A 20,971-nucleotide genomic window follows, 5' to 3' on the forward strand; every position below is an offset into this window, starting at 1 on the left:
CAGGCCAGAGCTGTTAGCGACACCAGCGTCAAAATCTCGTAGGACTATGTGGTAGTCGTTCGGTGGCACGGAGGAGAGCTTGGAGGACAGCAATGCACACAAGTCGTCCTTATCTTCATCTTCGGCCTCGTTTGTCTATGCATAGCAGGTAAGAACAGTTATCTTCCCAGGGTTGCCGTCAATTCTCTCTATCAGTAGACATGATGAGATAGGTGTGAATGACAGTAGGGCTTTCCAGGTGAAGCTGTTGAGAACAAGGCCGACTACCCCTCTTCTTTGGGTTCTGCCAGACCAAAACAGTGTCCGTCCTTCTCCAATATCTTCTTCACCGCTTCTCGTAAGGTGCGTTTCTGTTATTCCTGTGATTGTCACTTTTTATCCTTTTAGTTCTTTTGCTAAAAGAAGCTTAGAACCAGGTTGGTTCAGCGTCAGGACATTCCAGGTGGCAAAATTAATGCCACATTGGTCGGCGATATTCAAAGGGGTAAGTCTTTGGGCAGGCTTGGGTCCATTTGGGAAAGTAGGTGGGGCCTCCGAGTGTGTATTTCCAGTTCCATTTCTAGCAATGAATTTCAGGAGGAGGGCTGTTAACCCAACCGTCCCTAAGTGTATTTAGTTCTCCGGTGGCTAGTCCGGATATCCACTTCATTTTTACAAACGCCTTTAATTAATATTATGTATTGTAAACCTTCTAATATGTAAAATTTTGTATTATTTTGTAATGTTGAATGACTGCGTCTGACTTAAAAAAAAATGGAACATTGGCGACCGAAGCACAAAAGGCCCTGTATCATATATAAAACTAGTTCTATGAGTTTTTGGGGACTTCTGCTAAATTACTTTCCTAGTCATGTTTAAGATAACTTAGAAACCTGATTTTTTTAGCAAGACGTTATCCTTGTGGTTGGCAAAATTATCAGTTAGGATTTACTGTTGAAGCTAAAACGTTTACGATGAGTGATGTTTTAGAATAAGTTCATCTTCTCTTGCTGAAAAAAAATGTGAATATCTTCGAATAAGAAGTCTTCGAGCCAAAAGTAATGAAGTTTAAGTAATGAAAAGTGTCAGATAAGTTCAATAGGCATTTTTAGGTTCAAGTATCTGTTTTACGCGTATTTTACTGTCTATCCTATAACTCTTGCAAACATGGAACTTTTTAGCAGATTTTTATTGCTTTGTGCCCTTTCTTCAGGGGAAGATCCAGGAAAGGGGTACAGGGGCACGTGCCCCCAGCCCAAAGGTTTAAATTTGCATCAATTATAAGAGTGAAGGGGCAAAAAAAGAAAAGAGGAGCTCAGGTTTCGGCGGAGTTTAACCATAAGAACTTCGTTACAACGCTCTAGTTAAAAAATTGTTAATTTGATGTAGATATTTTTGAAGACCACACTGCCTTGACAGCGGAAACGACAATAAAATCTCTGAATATTTCGGTTACCTACAAGGGTAGCCTACAGTGGCTGTAATGAGCAGATGAACTAAATTTGTTCAAAATTTTCTTCTTTAGTAGTACCTAAATGTAAATTGAATTTATTAAAGGTGGCACAATCTTCTTCTTCTTACAATACAATAGAAAGTGTTGTGGATTTACAATGTTTGCGTGTCTCTTACGGGTGTTTATATAGCTATATACTTGTTTGGTCACATGATGCCCATATATACGACATAGGTATTTTCGAAGACCTCTCTGCCTTTTCATGCCGTATAAATAACACTTGAACAGGGACAATTCCTTTTATTTGACAGTGGAAACAACAGCAAAAATCTCTGGATATTTCACCATATATACTACATAGATATTTTCGTAGACCACACTGACTTACAATGTGACCGAAATATCCATAGATTTTGTTGTTGTTTCACTGTCAAATAAAAGGATTTGTCTATTGAACTGTTATTTGTTTTTCGTTTTGTATAGTTTTCTTTGAATAAGGAAAAGTTTTAAATATTTATGTTTGCATTTTTCGTATTATAGGAAAAAGAAAAAGGAAGATTCTAAACAGTCGAGTTCTGAAGATGAAGAAAAGCTAATAGAAAGAGATATCAAGGAGCGTGATGAGCTTGTTGAAAGATTGAAGGCAAAGGACCTGAAAAAGACTAAAAAAAGCAGTTCTAAATCAGGTAATTTTTAAGGCCGTTTCTTTTACCTTACATTTTTCACTAAGATTGTGTTTTTGAACAAACGCAGTATTTAAACAACCAAACCACTGCCAAAAGGAAGCTATGTGGAATGAGAAGTTTTTCTGAAGACGAAGATTAAAACAAAACCTTAGGTGATGTTTATACGCATAAAGACAATATAGAAGAAGAAATTATATAAAAAAATAAAAAATATATATATATATTATATATATATATATATATATATATATATATATATATGTATGTATGTATGTATATATATTATGTATATACATGTATGTATATATTATATATATATATATATATATATATATATATATATATATATATATATATATATATATATATATATATATATATATATATATATATATATATATATATATATATATATATATATATATATATATATATATATATATATATACATGTATAGGCAGATCTAAGATAATAAGTTGACTCATTTATTTTAGAAATCCCAGTCACAATTCTGAAGCGCGAGCTTAAAGATTTTTGGCTCAATAAAATATTTTAGGTTTTTCCATTTTTTTCTAGTTTTGACTTTTTTTTTTGTTAGAGAGAAGAGCTGCAGAAGAAGCGGCCAAGCGTTTGAAAATGGAAAAGGAAGATCGATCCAAGATAATTCCACAGCTGAGGAAAGAATCTCGTCGTACGTATTTACAGAAGCGAAAAGGAGATAAACTCATTGAATTAGAACAAGATATTATAGACGATGAATATCTCTTTGCCGAAGAAGAGTAAGTATTTTTTTTACTATGAAAAAACGGAATTTTGATATCAATAGATACATAAAAAAGACTGGTTCGATAGCTAATATCATCTCGCAAGTTACTGCTATTAACAAGACCAATGAAGACTGCTGATAAAAAGAGTAATTGGTACGGTTCCGTTTTTCAGCGTTTTAGTGAAAATCGGGATTTATTTAGCATGTGTTAGTTAATCTTCTCAACATCATTTCTTCTCAAGGTCAGCTGTTTATTAGTTAACCTTTTTTTATTGACAGGAAAGGAGGATGGACTCAATAAGATGTTATTCTTGTAGATATTGTGTCTCTAAATTTTCTGACTTGGTGTATGTTTTCTTAGAACCGGAGTTTAGAAACTGGAATTTGAGAAGAAATTTGTTGGAAAAAGTGTTCTCCAATTGGTCGTTCAGGGTCATAGGATATGCAGTTCTTTAAAGCTATTTTGTTATCTTCGTATGTTATTTTATTCGTGGCTAATCAATCAAATTTTTAGCTAGTTTTTGAGATTTCAGGTCATTGGTTGATTAGGGCCATGTTATTGAACATGATGCATTGCAATTTAAAAGACCTCCAATAGAAGTTCTTTAAATTCGAGACCCTTTTAAATAGTCGTTTAATATTTGTTTAAACTTAAAGAAAGATATTTCTCTTAGATGGTTGTGCAGAGATGACAGTTACATTCAGCGCGTTTGGGACAGAACGATAAATCAGTCTCTTGGTTTTTATTCTTGTGACGAGTTGCTTAAAAACTATGTGATAGAAAGGATTGTGATACAGTAAGTGCAAAATCGATTTAGGGATACTTCAAAATCGATGTAGAAGCATCCGTTCTTTGGATAAATTTTCACTGATTTCACGGGGAGCTTCAATCCCGCCTTACGCAAGGACGGTTATTACAAGTTTTTTATTGAGTGTTATTCTATTACATAAGCCTTCAAATCAAAAGTTAATTCATAACAAACCAACTTTGGAAAGGATATTTCCATCCTTGATGAATTTTTTTTTGAAAGGATAATTTTATTCATTTTTCTGGATAAGCAGCACACATATCTTCAGAAGAATTCGAATAACGAAATTGGGCTTTAGGAATTATTTGGGATTTTGGTTTTGTTTGTGAGTTTAATCTATTTTTAATTGTTTCTTTGTTGCTTTGAACAGACTTACTGAGAGGGAGAGAAAAGAACGAGAGAAGAAGAAGATGCTTTTACAATTAGCGAAAGGGCACGAAATGGCAAGTGAAATGGAAAAAGTCAGTCGATATCATATGCCAGAAGAATCTAAAACAACGGTAATTTTCCGTTTCCACTAATCTTGGGTTTTTAAAATTACCGGCCTTGGAATATTCGGGGTTCGAGCATCAGCAAGGGTAAATCATGGCTTTTGGTGCTTTAAAATAGCATTGCCGATTCTACAGTACAGTTTTTCTGCTCTAAAACCAGTAAAAAACTTTATTTTAAGTTATGTTTTATGAGTTTTCATTATTTATTGATAATACGTTATCCTAAATGTCGGTGCTCTAGACCAACCCTCTGTAGCTTTTTGTTATATAAAACCATGATTTTTTTTACCATAGACCAGGGCATTCACTTCTATAGCACAGTTTTTCTTCTTAACAACCCCTAAAAATTTCAAGTACAGTTTTTATAAGTTTTCATTATACTTTGCTACTACAGTCTAAATATAAATATTAGTCTAGAAAAATATGAGACATTTGTATGGAAAAGAGCATTCTTCGATGGGTTAATATAAGAATGGTAATTATCTCAAGATTAAACTCAAATTATAGCAACGAAAATTTTACAATATGATATAATTTTTTTATTTTATTATTTTTTTTGTAGACACCAAAAACCTAACACAGATACTTAATCGCTCCCGCTAGATGTGATTTGTACTATTTCATACTACGAATAAACATCGGTATCCAGTTAGATTTACTTCTCCACATCAATTCAACATAATTTTCTAGTCCATTAGCTGAAGTCCTTAAATGGAGTAATTTGCCGCTAGATGCTAAAAAGTTTTGTTCGTTTGGAACGGAAAGTATCAAAATTAAACGTTTCCTTTAGCTTTTTTCCATTTAGTTTAATTAGCCTTTAGGTATGAATATTCCTTTGTTAATACCACCCACCCACCCACTCTCTCTCTCTCTCTCTCTCTCTTTTTTTTTTCTCTTTCTCTCTCTCTTTTTCTCTCTCTCTCTCTCTCTCTCTCTCTCTTTCTCTCTCTCTCTTTCTTTCTTTCTTTCTTTCTTTCTCTCTCTCTCTCTCTCTCTCTCTCTCTCTCTCTCTCTCTCTCTCTCTCTCTCTCTCTCTCCCTCTCTCCCTCTCTCTCTTTTTCCTGTCTCGTCTTTAAATTCGTTATTAATAATACAAGTAGTGTCAAGCACAATACTAGGTAAAGCAAGTTTTAAAGTGTTTTCCGCACTGAAATATGTATGAATAATGGGAAACCCAACATAAATAACTAAATTTGCAAATCTAGCACTGACCTTGGTATACTTCATTTAGGCGCTGACGAAGAAATATGTAGAAGTGGACGAAAAAGAGAGGGCACCCTACTCAGAGCAGAGGAAATGGGAAGAAGAGCGAGTCGCTGTTGCCCAGTGGAAATTTGGTGCTCGTGATGCAAAGGCTAAAGTAGAGCAAGACTATGAATATGTCTTGGATGACACCATTGATTTTGTTCAAATGCTGAAACTCCCTGGGACAAAAGAAATTGAAGAAGCGGTATTTATATGAATTATTTTTTTAATTATAGCCTATGCTGATTTAACTGTATGTTGAATATTCTAAGGCTTTTCTGTTTTTAAACATAAGTAGGAAAAAAGGAAGGCACGTCAGTGAAACAAATGTAAAAGTGAGTTTTGTTTTTCTGTTTATGTGCGAAACTGCAAACCCCCAATTTGTTCTCAATAGCTCATTATAGGGGTTTTCCAGGCTTTCGATCTCTGGGTTTGCCTGAAATATATCTTAATGCTAGAGTTTTAGTTTTGGGTGTTCAAAAAACTAGAATTCTCGCAGCCTAGTCGTCCAAAACCCATATGCTGCACAATGATCAAAGCTGCAGCAGTAGCTAGAACGTAGTAAAGAGCAAGCCAGGCCATAGTAGCCAAAATTTAAAAACATGTTTTTAGAGAAACTGTCTAGTGACAAGTTCTTCCTGTGTAATACTATTTTGAAAACGATAATCTATGCTAAATATGAATTTGAACCGAACAAAAATTTTTAATTATCAGAAGAAATTTTCAGAGTTTCGACAATGTCGGAAGCACCCGAAAACATTACTACTGCTACTACTAATAACTCACTGCAGTACCAAGCCGCCTGAGGCCAACATAGCTACGCACGCTCCTCCAACCTAATCTATTTAAAGCGTCCCTCTTTACACCCTCCCAGGAAGTTCCCATTTCCTTTAAATCTTCATTTATGACATCCTCCCAACCCAGACAAGGACGACCTGCTTTCCGTGTAGCCCCAGACGGTTGGCCAAAAAGGACAATCTTCGGTAATCTGCCATCCTTCATCCGTAGAACGTGGTCTAGCCATCTCAACCTTTCTTTCATTACAGCCCTAGAAAGCGGGATTGAACCACATTTTTCGTACAGCCTACTGTTTGAAATACGGTCAGTCAGCCGGGTACCCAGAACAATCCGTAGGCAATCTCTGGAAAATATCTAGTAAATTTTCATCTGCTTTTCGGAGTGCCCATGCTTCAGAGCCATATTTGACCACTCTTATCACTGCAGCTTCCAATATTTTAATCTTGGTTTGCAGACTTATCTTTCTATTCTTCCAAACTTTTTTTTAACTGTGAAAAAACACCCTGAGCCTTAGCTATTCTACTTTTAACATCTTCAGTGCTCTCACCATCTTTACTAATAATACTACCAAGGTAACTGAAGCTCCCAACCTCATCAATCTTTTCGTTACCTAATGTCACCTGTTCATCTTCACTTATTCCTAGCCTTAGTGACTTAGTCTTCTTAGCATTAATTTTCAAGCCTATTTTAGCACCCTGAATTCCCAAAAGCTCTAAAAATTCATTCATTTTGCTCACACTTTCATCTAATATGCTTAAATCATCAGCATAATCTAAGTCCAGGAGCGTTTTTCCTCCCCTTTTGATTCCGTGGTCTCCAATTGCCTTTCCTGTGCTCCTTAAGACGAAGTCCATCAAAATGATCCATATAAAGGGGATGGAACACAACCCTGCTTAATTCCTGATTTAATACAAAACTAGGTGCTAACCTCATTTCCTACCTTAATCGCAGCAGTATTATTCTCGTACATAGCATAAATCACTTTAATGTATTTTTCTGGTATACCATATGACGATAAGACCTTTGTTAACGCTCTTCTATCAACAGAATCGAAAGCTTGCTCATAATCGATAAAACTGAGGACCAAAGGTGTTTGACAACGAAGGGACTTCTCAATTATTAACCTAAGAGTGAAAACTTGGTCGACACATCTTCTATCTTTTCTAAAACCGCATTGTTCTTCCCTTAAAACTTTGTCTACAGCATCTCTCAGTCTAAAAAGTATCATATTACTCAGTAATTTGCTGCCTACAGAGACCAGACTAATGCCTCGATAATTACGACACTCACTCTTGTCACCTTTCTTATACAGTGGTTTAATTAAGGTTTTCCTAAAATCATTGGGTACTTCCCCTTTGTCAAAAATCATGTTCATAATCTTCAGTAGCTTATTCCTAACCTCAGAGCCACCATATTTTTAATCTTTAAATTTTTAACTTTCTATTTTTAATTTTTTAATCCTTTTAGTACTGTCGCTAATTCTTCCTCACTAAACAAATCTTCCTTCACATCCAAGGTATCGGTATGGTATTGTATTGTATCAGATTAACCACGCTTCTCGACTACTAAGGTCCCTGCGTCGGCCCTGCAGTGCATTGCTGCAGCAGGATTCGATCTCTGGGTCCCGTATTACCAAACTAAGGTCAAACCCACTGCGCCACCACAGGACTAGGTATCGGTATCGAAATCGGTATCGGCAATTTTAAATTAATAAAGATCGTTTCTTTATTTCTTCTGATCATTACAAATTATTGTTTGATTCAAATTAATATTTAGTACAAATTATTGTTTTCAAAATAGTGTTACACAGGAAGAACTTGTTAGTTGACAGTTTCTTTAAAAGCCTGTTTTTAATTTTGGCTACTGTGGGCTGTGACTCGCTCTTTAGTGTGTTCTAGCTACTGCTGCAGCCATGATGATCCTTTAACATTTTGTGTACCTTATGGGGTTTTGTGTACCTTATGGAAAACCCTGGCTACGAGAATTCTAGTTTTGGAATGTACTGGAGTTCTGAAACTCCAGCATTAAGATATATATAAGGGTTTTCAAAGTTTGTTTATCAGTGTTAAATATTTTACCACGCTGAATCCTAGGTTACCTAAGAGCAGAGGCAGTTTAGTTAAGGAAGTTCAACAATAAATTAATCTTTTAAGTAGATTCATCTTAACTTTTAGATATAGTTGAGTTAAACAGATTTTACTCTGCACTACTTTACAATTTTCTATCTACACCAAACTTGGTACTCTTTGGATCATTTTGAATTTTGAAGAATATTAGGCTAAATCTGGAAAAAAGCAGCAAACTTCAAACCCTTCTAAAGCCCCTCCCCAAATAGTTTTGCAGTTTTTTTTATAAAAAAAACAAATTAGTTAATTAATCTCAAGGGATGAAATGACTTTTTTTTATTTTTTTAATGAAACAGGCGTACTACTAATCATTCCCAAAAGAATAAATGTTGGGTGGTAAGAAATATGTTCAGGAATCCATCAATTGTAATTTGAGGCAAAATTTCCAAAAAACTGCTTTTAGTTTGCACAAATCTGGTTTAAATGTTTTCTTCAATATATACTACGTCGAAGGTTGTTTTGTTTACTGACCTATTTTATAAACTCAACCCTTTAGTTTTCTTTTATGGCAATTGTTATTTTAGATTTTTCCTGTGAACTTTGAGGACTGGTCCTTAAGCTTGTCTATTTGTTGTAGCAGAAATAGTTATAATAGTAGTATATTTGGCTAAGAAATTTTCCACATAAGATTTATTTCAGTCAATATCGTTTGGAAGGGAGATTCAGAAAATTGATTTATGTGAAAATCGTATAATTTTATTTTAAAAGAGTTTGAAGTTAGAAACATACAATCTAGTTGCTCTTTAAGTTTTAAAAATTTATTAGTGGCTATGTGTTTTGTAAAGAAATTTTGCATAGCAGCTATCTTTCAGCCAAAAATATCGGAAGCAGAAATTAAGAAGATCTCTTTGCAAGAAACACGCAGAAGTCTACCGATTTTTCCTTTCAGAGAGGACCTACTCAAAGCCATTGAAGATCATCAAATTCTCATTATTGAAGGAGAGACAGGCTCTGGCAAAACTACTCAAATCCCACAATACTTATATGAACATGGTTTCACGAAGGGTGAGCTATAGACTCTTTTATTTTGAAGGATAGCTACAAAGCTCTGAAAAATAAGTCTCAGTCTCTAAAAAAGACTATTGAGCATAGAACTATTTGGCTGTTAACCTTCTTCTTCTTTTTGTAAAAACTGAAAACCTTGATTTCCACCCTTTATTAAAACATGCCAGATGAACGAAAACACTCAAAAAATTAGGGGTTGTTGTATACCATTTGATGGTATCATAATCTATTGATATTGAACCAACGGCATCTAAGCTTTTCTGCCTCTATGAAATATCTAGGCACGTAAAATCATTGTTATCGTTATTGTGGGTGGACTCCCAATACTGAGTCTATACCAAGGCCCTAATACCAAACTCTATTGGGCCTCAATAGCCTAGATATTTATATATATTTTTGCATATGTATAGATAAATATGCACATACATATATGGGCTTATAAGTTACATACACCTCCATATAGGTTTCATGTCCATATAGGTCACATACATAGGTTAGCGTGGCCGGCCACGCTAACCTAACCTAATGGACTTAATTACATACTTACTTGTACTGGGATTACGTTCGAGTCTGTCTAGGCCCATCGTGGCATTCAGAATTTGCCGACAAGCGTCCCTCCATCGTTCTCTTTCAAGTGCGACTGGCTCGATCAACTGAATCGATCAACCTCAGTCAACCTAACTTAAAAGCAGTTAACTCAAATCAACGAAGAAATCTGAAGTAGGACGACTTCACAAGATTTTTTTCGCTTTATTCATTTTAAATTGACTCTCACACTGCGAATTACAAACGAACTTACCCACAAAAAAATAATCTGTTCACCTTAAAAAAAAATTAATAATGACCGGCATACATATACCACTTTCATTTTTTATTCAGTCACCAATTAAAAGACTTAGAATTTACCAAGTGGCTGAGTTTGTTCTGTGCAAAAGTCCTTTTTTATTAATTCTTGATACTCAGTGACCAATAAAAGGACATGGAATTTACCAAGTAGCTGAGTTTGTTCTTTACAAAAGTGCTTTATTTATTAATTTTTGATGCTCAGTCACCAATCAAAAGACTTGGAATTTACCAAGTCGCTTAGTTTATTCTGTGCAAAGGCAGTTTTTTATTAATTTTTATGCTCACTCACCAATTAAAATACTTGGAATTTACCAAGTAGCTGAGTTTGTTCTAAGAAAAAGTGCTTTTTTATGAATTTCTGATACTCAATCATCAATTAAAAGACATGAAACTTACCCAGTAGCTGAGTTGTTTCTATGCCAAAAGTCCTTTTTTGTAAATTTTGATGTTCAGTCACCAATTAAAAAACCTGAAATTTACCAAGTAGCTGAGTTTGTTCTATGCAAAAGTGTTTTTTTTATTAATTTTCGATACTCAGTCACCAATTTAAAGACTTGGAATATACCTCTTAGCTGAGTTTGTTCTCTACAAAAGTGCTTTTTTTTATTAGTTTTTGATACTCTGGGTACGTTACTTGATTTAAGCTTCTTTCTAGCATGTAACATCATCTTAAGTTAAAAAAAATTTCTAGTTTGGTCAATACAAAAATGCTTTTTTATTAATTCTCGATTCTTAGTCACCAGTTAAAACACTTAGAATTTACCAAGAAGGTGAGTTTGTTCTATAAATAGTGCTTTTTTACTAATTTTTATAGTCAGTGACCAATTAAAAGACTTGGAATTTACCAAGTAGCTGAGCTTGTTCTGTGCAAAAGTGTTTTTTATTAATTCTTGTTGCTCAGTCACCAATTAAATATTGAGTTTCTTCAATGCAAAAGGGTTTTTTTTATTAATTTTTTATATTCAGTCACCAAATAAAAGACTTGAAATTTGCCAAGTAGTTAAGTTTTTTCAATACAAAAGAACTTTTTCATTAATTTTTGATAGTCAGTCATCAATTAAAAGACTTGGAATTTACCAAGTCGCTTAGTTTATTCTATGCAAAGGTCCTTTTTTATTAATTTTTATGCTCAGTCACCAATTAAAAGACTCTGAATTTACCAAGTAGCTGAGTTCGTTCTATGCAAAAGTACTTTTTTTTTTTTATTAATTATTGATACTCAGAGCATATTTCTTGATAAAAGCTTCTTTCTAGCGTGTAGCATCATCTAAGTTCAAATAAGTTCTTCATCGAAGTTCAAAGTCCAAAATAATTCTAGGTTAAAAAAAAGTAGCAAAATCAATATTCAATATCGATAATCGATATTAATAATCGATGATCAATAATCGATACTCAGTAACCAATAATCAATCATTAATAATTTATAATCAATAATCAATATCGATCATCAGTAATCAGTGCTCAGGACCAGTATATTACAAAAATGATACCTGCCCGGTTGTAGTCATTGCAATTTTTGGGGATCAACATAAGTTTCATTAACTACCAAAAGAATATCTTTCTACAGCAAGCACCTCAAATAATCGTCTTATGCATATTCTCGGAATGATGCCAAAAAACTGCCTAGAAATAAATTACTGGTTCCATTTACCATATATCCAAATAAGAAATCGATTGTGCAAATGACTTGTTACGATGTAGTGATGCTTAACACCAGCTGGCAAGCGTCCCAGAAACAATACATTGATTGCCTGGAATGTATTTCTAAGCACATAATTTCATTAATAACTTGTTAGCTCAGTCGAGTAACGTGTCATTCTTTTACCATAGGAAATAATGGGTCTCATGTTCGATTCATACATTAGACATAAAGTTCATAAAATCAATGGAAAACTGCCTAGCGTGGCGTTGCCCCTAAAATCAGTTGTTTTTCTATTCATTAAAAATTGACATTTTTCTAAATATGAAGTTTACCCGCAAGGACCAGGAATTCCAAAGAAATAAAGTTAGTCAACTCTTAGTTTCATTATAAAAGAAATATGCTCTGTTAATGTTGTTGCGGCCATAAACAAAACAGAAATACGTTTATAAACACACAAAGTGAGGAGCTATTAGAAATTCCACGTATGAAAGGTCAATGGTTGAAAAGAGACAAGCTCTGTAAAAAGTAGAACCGAGGCGAAAATTGTATCTGTTCTGAACCTACAACTTGCTGGTTGAAAATAGATGGTTAATTACATCTCACAAATTGAAAGATAGAACATGTCCAATAATTTTTTTTTTAACCTCCATTCTTCTTTTTTTGTCATTTCTTTTCAGACTTCGTAAAATGTTATGTAGAAAAAGAAAATGTAACTAAGTACAAAATTAAAAATTCCAACACTGAACGATTGGAAAAATGTAAACAATCTAAGTTTGGATTAAAAAGTATAAAATGATAATTACAGAATAAGATTGTTTCTTTTTTAGTTTAAGATCTGTATTACGATTTTTGAGTATTTACCATCCACCTTCGTAATCCTTCTGTATAAGTCATGCATTAGACCGACTGCTGAACATGGATGCCCGCTATTTGCAGTTGTTCCTTAAACAATTATTGGACCACTCCAGAGACTCCAAAACACGCCTCCATGAAAGATTTGTTGCTTCTATCAGCTAGGTACACAACCTCTCAGCGAGAAATTTGGCTCTTTTCTAGAGTGGTGCCAACCCTCCCTCCAACAATTTACGGTTACCAGGTCAACATGTTTCGCCGCTTGCCAAGCCAGTACGGCAAACACGCAGAAACACGATAAGGTTGGATTATTTGAAAGAGGAGACACTGGGTATTGACTACTTCAAGAGCAGTTTCGTAAGACGCCGCACCTTCCATTTGGAATGGTCACTCAATGGATGTTTTCTATGAAAGTCTATTTGTTGATTCCTATAAAAGGGACTTCAGCGCACACAACTCTAGGAAGCAAACTTGGACGAATAGTTGAATAATGGTATATCAGGTTCTAAGTTTTGTTGTGGCCCGTTTGTGGCTATAAACTTTGTAAAAAATTTAAATTTTACGAAAGGCAGAAAATACCGTGAGGTTATTTTGTGTCAGTAGGAATCTCGGCACAGTTTAGACCACCTATTTTTTTAATTTATGACTACTAATGGCCAACAAACTGGAAAACCACCAAGATTTCACGAATTTGAAATCTTGCAAAATTTATTTGCCCAATCTTTTTAGTTTTGTCCCTTAATCACATGGAAGGGGTATTGTCGTCATTTAAAGGGGCAGTAAAGAGGATTGCTTTGAAATTCTCTTGTTTCGATTGCTAGAATTCGTTGAAAAAGTCCGACTTGATAGGCAAGCACGCGAAAATTGATGTATTCTAGATAAATAGATTTCTATGATCGATTTTACATTTGTTGCTAAACATATTCTTATAACAAGGAAATGGAGGCGTTGCGTTATCTACAACAGTGGTAAATAGTAGCCAACTCCCTTTTTAATTCCGTGGTATTAATTCCGCGTTCCAAGCGCTAGAATATATGGAAAACATTCAAATAGACCGAAAAATCAACGGAACTTGACGGTATGTAGACACATAGACTGTAGATTGATTTACCATTTTTTTGTGACTTGTCCATGTGTAACACGGATGGAATTATATTACTGTAGTATTAAAGAGGAGTAATAGCGTGTTCTAACATCGTGTTATTAATAATACTAGTATTAAAAAATAGATTAGTAGAATAATTATTCTAAAATGATATAATGTTATATATAATTACGTTTTGTTTTATCTTAAAATGTCTTACATGAATAAATTATTCTTATATTAGTAATTGCTGTTATTGATATTATTACGTGTATATTAACATAATAATATTTATATTGTTTAATGGTATAAGTATTTTTAAATAAGAAACATTTATATTAATATCAATAAGAATTGAACACTGTTGAATGTAAATAATATTAAGTAATATTATTGGGATGATTGTTTAGTATAAGAAATAATTGTTTTCGTTACTAGAGTGTTCCCAATTATTGACCCCCCAAAAAAAGTCAGTGTTTCTAAAGACCACTACAAGAAAAGAGATAAAATAAAAGCTAGTGACTGATGTCTGTAGGCATGGTGACCTTGTTGATAATTTAATAAAGTAATAATGATATAAAGTCAGAGTGACACAAAATGGATAATGTAATAAATACGCAATGATTATATAATAATGTGTATGATGTACTAAATATGTTGTGTATAATGTAATGATAGTGACAATGTGAAAATATAATGATAGTGTTGCAGTGATAAGTGAATCAAAGTAATAATGTAACAAAGCAAATTATGCCTTGTCAATCTAACTTCATTAAACCAAGAACATGTGTTTAGTTTCAGATTTATTACTTCCAAAAGTACACAATAATGCATTATTACAGGAGATTGCAAATAATGGATTGCCAATGCTGCGAGTTTGTGGTAATCATATCTTTGCTTGTTAAATTCAGTTTCGCCAGTTAAATAAAATTTGTTGACATATTTTATTAATAAACTAAATTGTAAAATTAACTTTATAAAAAATTTGTATTTAGCTGTAGTTTATGTCCTAATCAAACTAAGAGTTAGATATTAATACAATGGAGTTATTAACACAAGGTTGATTAATAACTGATAATTAGTTAATGTTGATTAATCATGAATAATTAATTTTAATAAGAGCTATTAGAATTAAGAATTAGAATTTAGTTTTTTAAATTACAATTAATAGTCTCGCCAATTAAGTAAAATTATTGAGAGATAAAATGAATCGAGGGACAAAAATGGTTTCTATTCGTTTTAACCTCTCTGCGCTGCCACGTGCAAGAGCTTACTGTGGTTTCTACTGTTATTGAAAAGGTATCAACCTTGTTAAGTTAAACTAAATTAAATAATTAAATTAACCTTATAGATTAACCTTATTAAATCATTAGACTTTCTCTTTAAGACGGAAAGAAAATTGGGTGCACGCAACCCCGTCGTGTGGCTGCAATGTCTGTCGCAGCTCGTGTTGCACAAGAAATGAATGTTAAACTTGGAAATGAAGTGGGTTACAGTATTCGTTTCGAAGATTGTACGTCGGAAAGGACATTGGTTAAATATATGACGGATGGGATGCTACTTAGAGAGTTTTTGTCTGAACCAGATTTATCAAGCTATAGGTAACTTCCTTTGTAATTATTTAATATTCTCATAAAATACTTAAACCAAATTATATGTGTATTTATAACCTTTAGAACTGGATGGCCAAAGAGGTCCGTGGCCCGTGGCTCCTCTGTTGCAATTATATATATTTTAAGTCGAATTTCCGTATGGTACTCTTTCTTTCTGTTATTTGCAGCACAACTATTCAAGCTAAAAGCGTGGAATATCTGAATAATTATTGTAGGTACTTCATGGTAAAAAAAAAATTAGTAGTGGGTGTGACACAAGTGATACACAAAGTGATATTCAAAGTGATACAAAATGCTGCACAAGGGAATTACTGCTATAAGTGGTTCTATAGAGACTAAGGAAAACGTCAACATAATATGTCTGTACCAAAGTATCAACCCAATAAGTAAAAGAAATATTAGTGGCTAATGTGATGAATAAAATGCTGCACAAAGAAATTATTGTTCTAAATCATTCTATAGATAATAAGAAAAATGTCAACACAATATGTAAAAGTAAAAGTAGTGGCTAAAGTGACGAATAAAATGCTGTACAAAGAAATTACTGTTCTAAATCATTCTATAGATAATAAGAAAAATGTCAACACAATATGTAAAAGTAAAATTAGTGGCTAAAGTGACGAATAAAATGCTACACAAAGGAATTGATGTTATAAATGGTTCTATAGATGATAAGGGAAATGTCAGTATAATAGGTAAAGGCAAAACAGCAACTCAATAAGTAACAGTAAAATTAGTGGTTAAAGTGACGAATAAAATGGTGCACAAAGGAATTGATATATTATAAATGGTTATATAGATGACTAGCTGTTGGGGTGGCGCAGCGCCACCCCAACACCTAGTTGGTGGGGCGCTTCGCGCCCCCCCCCCCCAAGCCCCCCCCGTGCGCGTAAGTCGTTACGCGCCATATTAGTTTTTTTGTAGTTTTTACCTTTTTTAGTTTTTTTCTTCTTTTGTATTAATGCTAAAGCCAAGGTTCAAACCTGGAGCCTCTCGGACCTAGAACCTGAAACATAACGCTTTACCAACTCAGCTACTTCGGCTTGAATACATTCGTTTTGAGCAGCTTCCTCGGGTGTTGCCATTGTAGGTTCTTCAGTAATTTTACAATTAGAAATTTCTCTTTCAACGGTCTTCTTACAATTAAAAATTTGTCTTTGAACGATATTCTTAAATACCTGTGTCCTGGTCGTCATTTATATTCCCTGTGTCCCGGTCGTCATTTGTGTCCCGGTATCCCAGTCTGTAATTTCTCTTTGAGTGTCCCAGTCGTTATTTATATTCCCTCTGTACCGGTCGTCATTTGTGTCCCGGTCTGTAATTTCTCTTTGAGTGTTTTTTCTTTTTAGTATTTTTTAGTTTTTTATATTTTTTCTTTTTTCAGTTTTCTTTTTCTTCTTTATTTTTCAGCTTCACTATGAAATACATATCGCCGAACCTTTGTTTTTTTAACTAAAATCTGGTAGGCATTGATGATCTTATCCAAGTCAAAATCCCAAACCCAATCATCATCGCTATCATTTTCAGTTTTGATATGTTTTGACTCTCGCTGTCCAGGTGGATCTTCATCTAACTGCGCGGTTTCGCGTTCTTTAGCCTCAAGCCTGTTTCCTTGCTGTTCTTTTGATTCCTCGGCACGCTTTCTTTTCTGACTTTCTCTATCAGCAGCAAGTTTTTTGGCATAGACTCTTTGAGCATCTTCATCGGCTTTTGCCATTGTAAGTTCATCAGTCATTTTAAACTTAAACATTAATAGATTTCTACGTGAACATATATGTCTTAAATATCTTTAATGACGTCACCGTCATAGCAAAAATGACGACAACTAACTTCATGACGTCAGTCGACACAGAAACATGACGTTACCTGACAGACAGACACACAGACAGACAACTTATTTTTATATATATAGATAAGGAAAATGTCAGTATAATAGGTAAATACTAAACAACAACTCATTAAGTAACAGTAAAATTAGTGGCAAAAGTCACCAATAAAATGCTGCACAAAGAAATTACTGTTCTAAATCATTCTATAGATAATAAGAAAATGTCAACACAATATGTAAAAGTAAAATTAGTGGCTAAAGGGACGAATAAAATGCTGCACAAAGGAATTAATATTGTAAACGGTTCTATAGATGATAAGAAATATGTCAGTATAATAGGTAAACACAAAACAGCAACTCAATAAGTAACAGTAAAATTAGTCGCTAAAGTGACGAATAAAATGCTGCACAAAGGAATTGATATATTATAAATGGTTCTATAGATGATAAGGAAAATGTCAGTATAATAGGTAAATACAAAACAGCAACTCATTAAGTAACAGTAAATTAGTGGCTAAATCATGTATAAAATGCTGCACAAAGAAATTACTGTTCTAAATCGTTCTATAGATAATAAGAAGAATGTCAACACAATATGGAAAAGTAAAATTAGTAGCTAAAGGTGACGAATAAAATGCTGCACAAACGAATTGATATTATAAATGGTTCTATATAAATGATTCAATAAGGAAAATGTCAGTATAAAAGGTAAACACAAAACAGCAACTCAATAAGTAACAGTAAAATTATTGGCTAAAGTCATGAATAAAATGCTGCACGAAGGACTTGCCAATAAGTGGTTCTATTCACTGTCAGAACCAGAACTCAAGGCCAGATTGGAATTTATGAACTTAATATCTTCACTTTGATGCAATAGCAGCTTAACAATCTAGCACTACTCTGATCAAGTTTATAATAAGTCTTATTAATTTACTGTGTATTTAATACCACTACTTGATATCCCACTAAAACTATGCTTTTATATCTGACATATTTTCTTAGAGACTTACTAACTTTATTTCAGCTTTTTAATATACTGATTCAGTAAAAACTACTGAATTTAAGTAATATTTCTAGTCCGAAGTCTCTGCTGAACAATATACAAAATTCTCACCTATTGAATTATAAATCACTGTTTGATAAAATCAGTAGCGGCCTTGACAAACTAGGGCAAACTAAACCATTTTAGTAGTGAATATCAAACACTGAATGCACTACATTACATCATTGATTGCAAATATGTACAATTTCGACAACAATGAAATTGAACCATAACTGAAAGTTGAAATGGGTACTAACAGTGACGAAGGCAATGAAGGCTTACTGAATGATAAGGCAAATATAAATGAATTTTAAAAAAAATATAAATATATATTTATAACAAATCGAAATATATTTATAACAATTACGATACCTTGATGTTGCCAAGGTGGAGCTCTTTTGGGATAAAACTCCACTGGAAATTTTTTTTAGCTAGTCGAATGTCATATTTAGCCGAATAATATTGTTTAGTTTTTAATTTATTAATAGTTTTAAAATGACTTAATTCTATTTATTCGATTTTAATTAGATTTAGTCAAACATTTTATTGCCAAATTTTCTTGGAGGGAAAGCAGAATGTAATTGTGGAAGTCAGACTATAGGCATTCCAGTTCGAACTCTATGGTAAGTTTATATCGTCTTGTTTCCAAAGAAGTCTGATAAAGTTGTTTTAGAATAAAAGGAAAGGGTAAAGATCCTCCAGAGCCATTTATAGCACAAAGGGCATCGAGTCAACGTTTTACAGGGGTAAGTCGCCCAACCTTGCTGCAGTGGGGATTGATCTCTGGGCCCGGTGTTTCCAAGCAGAGTATGATTCCAAAGTGCTATGACAGGATAAAGCTGGTTTAGATCACCTTCATAAGCATCATCCGTTTTGTTTTAGAATGAAAGGAAAGGGTAAAGATCCTACAGAGCCATTTTTAGCACCAAGGGCATCGAGTCAACGTTTTACAGGGGTAAGTCGCCCAACCTTGCTGCAGTGGGGATTGATCTCTGGGCCCGATGTTGCCAAGCTGAGTATTATTACCATTAATAATACTTGCTGCAGTGGGGGGAATTTCCATTAGAGAGATTTTCCGGGAAAAAATTCTTCACGGAATGGGAGCAGATTCCCGCCAGGATTTGAAGAAGATCAGAAATTGAATAAAAAATAATAAAAACAAAGAAGGAATGAAATTTCCTAGGAGGAGGGGGGATTTGACCAGGGGCGTATTTTATTGAAGAATTCATCGTGGGAGTGGATCTTCTGGGGAAATTTTTAACGGAAAGGAGGGGCAGATTTCCTGGCATGATTTGAAAAAGATCAGAAATGAAATGAAAAAAAAAACAAGTTTTTGTTCCCCGAAAGTGAGAAGCAACATTAAAACTTAAAAAGAACAGAAATTATTCCATCTACGAGAGGGCTGTTCCTTCTTCAAACCTCGCTCTTTACGCTAAAGTTTGACTACTGGATCCAGATCTGTGCTAACGACTCTCGAAACACAAGGACTGTTTAATTGGAATTAAAAGCTTTTTTAAATCACTAAAAAAAATTAGCATAGTGCGCATTTTCATCATTTGATATCCACTAATATACAATATTTTTGTTCAGATTATTTTGACATTTTATTTTACAAATAGCTTAACAGGGTTGAAAAACAATAAAATAAAATAAATGGGTTAAATAAACAGGTTGAATAACATAAATAGTTCAAACGAATAAAACAGATTGGGTAAAATAGCTTGAAACACCTCAGTGGCCATTTACGAAGCTTTTTAATTTTACAATACAAGTGTAATTTATAAATTGACAAACTTGTAATTATATTTTTTATCGATATATATATGAGCAAAACTGCAATTCATTTAGTTTGGGAAAAAGCTTGTATATGGGGCCTTGATTAAAGGTTCTGACTACAGTTTAAAATAGATTTCTGTCCTCTTTAGAACTAAGTTGGCATAATTGTATTAATACCGATTATTACTTTGACAATAATAGATTGTCGAGTGACGTGTAAGGCCCTAAGTTGTTCGTGGTTCGTGGAAAATTTTGTCTTTTAATTTAGTTGCCCCCTAGTCTTTGAAAGAGGAACATAGTCGAGACGCTCTTCCGGTTATAAAGACCCTTTGTAGTTAACCAAAGGCCAAATATGCTCTATTTAATGTGCTATGACATATATTTTGTGATATGGTTGTGATCAAGTAATCCTAATGGTTTTATTTTTTAGCGTTATGATAATCGACGAGGCCCATGAACGCACACTACATACAGATATCCTTTTTGGTCTTATCAAAGATATATCAAGGTTCAGATCAGATCTCAAGTTGTTGATTTCAAGTGCAACTTTGGATGCAGAGAAGTTTTCCGAATTTTTCGACGATGCTCCTGTATTTAGAATTCCAGGTAATTACCTATGTCTTTGAAAACAGTCTGTTCGCGTAATTGCAGTGCCATTCACACACACACACACACAACAACTATAATGTTAAATTTTAATTAGCATAATTTGTGAAGTGAGAACGTATAAAGAGCATCTTCAAGGAAAATGCGTTCCGAGAGAGAGATTTTTCAAAAAGAAAAAACTTACTATTGTAATACGGTCTCTACTAAAAAAAAGAGCTTGGACAAGAATTGGAAATAAGCACGTACGAAGTTTTTTAGGGGGGGGGATACAAAAAAAAAAAAACATCATGATGCTTTTAATAAGAAGTGCCCAAAAACTCTGGA

At 33.7% G+C, this 20,971-nt stretch overlaps 1 protein-coding gene across 1 annotated transcript in view; it reads left to right on the forward strand.

Moving 5' to 3' along the window:
* LOC136038580 (pre-mRNA-splicing factor ATP-dependent RNA helicase DHX16-like) overlaps positions 1–20,971 on the forward strand; it is a 75,482-nt gene that overhangs the window by 11,128 nt on the left and 43,383 nt on the right. Inside the window, exons 3-9 of the mRNA XM_065721774.1 lie at positions 1,973–2,118; positions 2,717–2,897; positions 4,064–4,193; positions 5,416–5,634; positions 9,166–9,358; positions 15,170–15,383; positions 20,472–20,647. Coding sequence (XP_065577846.1) covers positions 1,973–2,118; positions 2,717–2,897; positions 4,064–4,193; positions 5,416–5,634; positions 9,166–9,358; positions 15,170–15,383; positions 20,472–20,647 — 1,259 coding nt within the window. The remainder of the gene's footprint in view (positions 1–1,972; positions 2,119–2,716; positions 2,898–4,063; positions 4,194–5,415; positions 5,635–9,165; positions 9,359–15,169; positions 15,384–20,471; positions 20,648–20,971) is intronic.

Source organism: Artemia franciscana, chromosome 2, assembly GCF_032884065.1.
Source record: "Artemia franciscana chromosome 2, ASM3288406v1, whole genome shotgun sequence".
Classification (NCBI taxonomy): Eukaryota; Metazoa; Arthropoda; class Branchiopoda; order Anostraca; family Artemiidae; genus Artemia; species Artemia franciscana.